Raw genomic sequence first — 5989 nt, 5'->3', positions numbered from 1 at the left:
ATATATTTATATATATGTATACATATATGTAAAATATGTAAAATATGTTAAAATTTTTAATATTGTCAACCCTAAGCGATTAATGATCTCTTATTTAGATTTTCTGGTGATCGGTACGTTACTGAAGCTACATTGGACGCGCATGCGTCTGAAACTCGGTCTGTCTAACACACTAATACCACCAGGGTCATAGGACACAGCAATCCGGCGACAGCGTCGCCATTTGCCAGCCACAATTGGTTGGGTTCAACAGTTGAGTTCATGGCTTTTGAGGGGTTGATTCTGTATCTTGAAACGAAGTGAAAATTACAAAAGTGAGCAAATTTACTAAGTGTTGATGAACACAATGAAATAATCAGTATTCTAATAAATTCGCTTACTTTTATAATTTTCACCTCATTTCAAGATACAGAATCGAACACCAGAAGGCTTATTACGATTTTTGAATCGAGGTGAAAATTACAAGAATGATCGACAAAAATGATGAAAATGATGAAATTACGAATTTACTAGAATATTTATTAGTTAACACCTAGTGAGTTTGCTTAATTTTCATTCCGTTTATAAAACCGTAATAAGCACACTCTATCCTAAGCTCTGCACACACTACCCTAACAGCATAAACGTCGATATGTCGACTGTACAGACTTTGCTAAGTCAGGCCTTTAGAGTCGACTGTAAGTCGATTTTGTACTGACATCTTTCCAATATCGACTTTTGGATGTCTAATGCGATTTACGCTCATAAAGCTTAAATGTGAAATCATTTCATCTTTGTTGTTTAATTCTAGTTAAACAAGGATGAATGCTATTTATGAGCATGTGGGCATGACATGAATCGGATCACAGCCTAGAATAGTTGACTTAAAGTCGGCTTACAGTCGTCTTTAAAGTAGGACATTATATGACTTAAAGATGTCTCCAAGTAGTCTAAAGTCGACTTACGACATTCATTTTTCAGACGTCCAGAAGCTATAGTCGACTTAGAGTATATAGAGTAGAGTCGATTTAGAGACGACTTTGTACTGTTAGGATAGTGATATCGATTCTTAGATCGATGCATCGAGAATTCCTATTGCTCTTGAAAAATCAATTTTTTTCATTTTTCGATTCTTTTGGAATCGATTCAATTTTTCAAAGAATCGTATCGACGATTCTCAAATTTTACAAATTGTTAATTTTGAAAGAAAGGACGCACAAAGCGATTGTATGTTAATTAATTATTAATTATTCTCAGGTAATAATTTAAATGTGATTACTCATAAAGAGTGCAATGCAACAGTTTTTATTAAAAAATTGTGAAACAATACTCTGTTAAAGTTCTAAATAATAATGATCAAAAAATGTTAATTGTGATATGCATGGTCTACAATGGACAATAACAGTAGTAGATAAGGAATAGGCGTAGAAATTGATCAATCATATTTGAATATGAAAAAAATAATCAACTGTAATTAATTAATTTCTTATGACTTATTGCGATTGTTGTAGAACCGGCTTTAGACTTAAAATACCTATTGTAGATCTGGATTAAGCGACTGCGCACAATAGTAAGAATATGGAATTAGGAATAAGGAATAAAGATTTCAACTTATTAGAAATTATATTTCGATGTATCCAATTTCTGATAGGTTAAAATTGTTTATATTCCTAATTCCTCATGATGGCTGCAGATCAGAGCGATATTTGTCGCGATATTTAATGAGCGTACAGCTTTATCAATGTTCTCATTTTAAAACTATACACTCATTGAATACGTGTCGCATGCGATGAACATCACACTGGTCTGCAGTCATTATTTCTTCTATTGCGCGCAAAGCCTAAAGCCCGATATCCACGATACTAAAAATTGATGCGAGATCCCGGACAGAAAAAAAAATTAACAAATTACATTTGAACAATTTGATCGAATGACCATCGCGATTGGTCAATTCTGTCTTCATCCGAGGTCTCGGACCGATTTCTAGCATCATAGGCATAAACGTGATATAGGCGTAAACATATAAGATATTTTGTTGCCGAGAAGTAGTCCAAAATGACGGCTGCTCCTAAATTAATCACAATTTTCCAACATTGTAAAAAGCAACATGGGTGGTGCTACCGTAGTTGCTCTGTATGTACATTAGCTGTGGTCGAAGTCTCGCTACAAATGCTTTGAAGCATTTAATTGAAGCATTTAAATGGACCAATTAGAAGAAAGAATTTTATAAATTGATCAATTAAAAAACCCTTCCAAGCGTTTGTAGCATCGCGTTGACCGTATCTTAAGTTAGAAGTGATCATAAAGTGATTCGAGTCTCACATCGTACATGAATCAGACTTTGCGTCCTTCTTGACTGTATTATTCTTTTAAGAAGCTTGTTCGGTTCAAAATGGCCGATTAGCGATTAAGAGCGAAGTTCTTTAAATTTTATCATCGAGTCGTGCATTAATCATACATTGAACCGATTTTAAGTATTAAATTATTTTTATTACATTTATTAACATTATTACTTATTAACATTATTGTCATTAATTTTATTAACATTTTATTTCATACTCCATTATTTTATTCATTTACGAGCTTTTGTATTTTTTCAAATTTTAATTTTGTTTTTATAATTATTGTGCATGTATTTTTACCAATACTTTGAATTTAGCGCTAAATTTTAGATTTGTTGGCAAATTTTTGATTGGTTGTTTTAGTACTTTTCCGCCATTATGCGCAATAAAATACCTTATACGGAATGGTCAACGCGATGCTTTAAAACAATTTTTGATTGGTCAATTTATAAAATTCTTGTTTCTAATTGATCAACCAAACGTTTCAAAACATTTGTAGTGAGCCTTTGACCGCAGCCATATTTCTTATACCATGGACACAAGGCTTAGTATCAGCTTCGTCAACCCCAATTACTTTATCCGCCAATTAACTTTGAATATTGTCTTCTGTTACACTGAAAACCTCATCATCTCTAATCTAATTTCGGAAGTATGAAGAAAAAAATAATCAAATATGTTTACATTTCAATGTTTTAGAAGCTCTGCTAAACAATAAAAGGAACAGAGAACAGAAAACAGAGAATTTCAATCTATCAGAAATTATATACTGTGGAATAGTTTCTGATAGGTTGAAATTTATTATTTCCTGTTGTCTGTGTTTTCATTAGGTTTGTTCGCATCGCATACTCCAGCATGCTCCTATTTCCTCCAACCGTAACTTCTACTTACTCAAAGCTCATAAAGCAACGCTCGTAAAGCCCATTCTACTATATGCCCATACTACTAATGGGCAGTAACAGTGGTTAAGAAGTAGGCGTAGATATCAATCATAGTCGAATGTAAGAAGGACAATCAACTATGATTAGCCGATTTCTATGCCTACTCTTTAATTCACTACTGTTATTGCCCATTGTAGAATGGGCTTTAGAATGAGTAGGAACATGTGAAGTATGTGACATGAACAAATCTATTGTTCACTTATTGACTTAAAAATCTGTCTTTCTAACTTATTCTTGTTAGTAATTGTAAAAAAAAGTGTTGTGTAGAGATAATAAATAAATGGTTCCACACAATACAGGAACAGAGAATAAGAATTTTAACTACGTATACTACAAGGTACATAATAGGTTAAAATCTCTTATTCCCTGTTATTGCCTAGTGCTTTTCATTGGTTTAGTTTCCAGTTTTCGAGTTTTAAGAACCAATCACTCGATAAGCAAACTGTATTCTGAAATCCATTGGAAAAGTGTTGAAACCTTTCTGTGACTAGCTGAAACAGCCAATCAAATTTGATTTCAAACTTAATCTCTACTGCGCATCCGCTGAAACGTTTCACTTTTCTTTATAATACCATGGTTAAGTTAAACTCGTGGTTGGTCTGGTCTGGTTGGTCGTTGGTCGATAAACGTAGTCAGGGTACATAGGGAAATAGCGAATAGGTGCGAATAGGACAGAAGTCGGTTTGTTTCGTCGGTAGCTGCGATCGAGATAACTTTTCCCCTCCTTCAGGCATTTCATATACGCTCACTTCCACTCATACTCGAGATTTAACATTCCAAGGTTTCGAATCTACCATCTCTTCGATCGACACAGGCCAACACGACACTTGTTCCTTGGTAAGTGTGGCCGTCTGCTGCAGGTCAGTAAAGGTCTTGTGACGGTCTACATAGTTCGTTTAATAATTCTAATATCGTATTGCATGGAAAAAGTTTGCCTCTATATACCTTTTGTCATGTCATTTATCGAGAATACTAATTAATTCAATATAAGTTTCAATTGTTCGTATTTTGTTCGGTCAATTGTGTGGAGATAGAGCGAGAGAGAGAGAGAGAGAGAGAGAGAGAGTGAGAGAGAGTGAGTGAGTGAATGAGTGAGTGAGTGAGTGAGAGAGAAGGAGAGGGAGAAAGAGAAGAGCGAGTAAGGTGCGTGCGGCCATTTTCTATCGTAAAGTGTGCAAGTTTACCGCTCCGCACCCGGCTTTTTTCGTCAAGATTAAGCAACGTACGGTATTCGCGTCTGAAATTTGTTTCAAGTTTGTCCAAGGTATGCTCCGACTTTGAAAACTTATTCGCGAAAAATCTGTTCGGCACAATCGCACAGAGTACATACATACAACGGATTGTGCGTTACGTAATATTCAGCGCTCGACAGCGGAGAAGTTCACAATTGTACGGCGCGTGCGATCGTCTGCGGCCAGCTTCGCACGCCACAAAGGTCGTACTTACTGCTGTCTCGTAACCGTAGGTATTTTCGTACCTATTTCCAGGTACCCTGCTTTTCGCGAGGCATTACACTACAGGAAACGTCATCATGTACGCCTGCAGCCGATTCATCGCGCCTATCGCCAAATCCACCGTGAGTAAAAAGAGAATGAGAGGAAAAGATTCAGCCACAATTTCACGATGAAAGTTTCTGCGTGTATTATGTAATAATCTCCACTACTTGCATAGCGTTTCTTACCTTTTTTTCTTTTTATCCTGGTACAGTTGGTCTCTGGTACCAAGACCTATCTGCGGCCACTAAGCAGTGCCGTCATCAATCATAGTCAATACTTACAGCAGAATCAAATTCAGACTCCCGTCAGTTTGGTGAGTGTTCTTTTTTCTCTTTGTACATTGCATAACTTTTCGAGATCAAGGTTACATAAGTGACTAGTATTGAGATTTAGTTTGAGATTTAGTCTTGCAGCTTGACATTAATAATTTTAAAATTTTATATCTCAATATAAAAGTAAGAAAGAATGTACGTATAGTACATTCGTATAATGTATACTTATTATTGTTGATATTATTTTATATCTATTTCTATCAATGTAGATTAATTTTCATCTTGATAAACTTTTTATTTCTCTGACAATTAGAAAAATTTATCTATATTAATAGAATAGTAGACATTAGTGGCAAGATTGATTGCCAAATTGTGTAATAATTATATATTGAATTTATGGATTAAATGTAAACACTATTACATAGAATTAAACATTAATTTGCAAAAAATTTAATAACATTGGAATATTTTTATAAGTTACGATTGTTGGATATTTTGTATTCAGTGTAATAATTATATATTGAATTTATGGATTAAATGTAAACACTATTACATAGAATTAAACATTAATTTGCAAAAAATTTAATAACATTGGAATATTTTTATAAGTTACGATTGTTGGATATTTTGTATTCAGTATTAGCAAATTTAATTGCATACACTATTGTACCTTGCATATTAAAGTTATTTTACAATTTAATTTAAGAGTATGTAAAAATAAAATACGAACACTTTGAATTATAAAATACATATTTCATTAAACAGCACAATAAAATGTCAAGGATTTTATGATTTAATCAATTCCTATATTTATATTCATCAATGTATATCTTTACATCATTATCTACAGGACTGCTTTAATGTGCACTGTTGTGTCGCGAATTTATCATAAGTATATATGCATATATTTTAAAAAAGCAGATTTTTTACTTCTGATATTTTATTGAAATGTTTTGTTGAAA

The 5989-nt window shown here is 33.6% G+C and overlaps 1 protein-coding gene across 3 annotated transcripts in view; it reads left to right on the top strand.

Moving 5' to 3' along the window:
- The first annotated feature begins 3875 nt into the window (after window positions 1-3875).
- The window catches only part of LOC108694125 (ATP synthase lipid-binding protein, mitochondrial), a 5341-nt gene continuing 3227 nt past the window's right edge, over window positions 3876-5989 (top strand). Inside the window, exons 1-3 of one of the 3 annotated variants that reach the window (XM_018203418.1) lie at window positions 3876-4119; window positions 4747-4835; window positions 4967-5068. In XM_018203418.1, the coding sequence (XP_018058907.1) occupies window positions 4791-4835; window positions 4967-5068 (147 nt within the window). In that variant the 5' untranslated portion in view covers window positions 3876-4119; window positions 4747-4790. Of the gene's footprint in view, window positions 4120-4400; window positions 4524-4746; window positions 4836-4966; window positions 5069-5989 lie in introns of those variants that run through there. The other 2 variants (XM_018203417.1, XM_018203419.1) reach the window with 2 other exon arrangements.

Source organism: Atta colombica, unplaced genomic scaffold (assembly GCF_001594045.1).
Source record: "Atta colombica isolate Treedump-2 unplaced genomic scaffold, Acol1.0 scaffold116, whole genome shotgun sequence".
In the NCBI taxonomy this organism is placed as follows: Eukaryota; Metazoa; Arthropoda; class Insecta; order Hymenoptera; family Formicidae; genus Atta; species Atta colombica.
The sequence above is the reverse complement of the archived record's forward strand: the minus strand, read 5'-3'. Positions and strand labels throughout refer to the sequence as shown.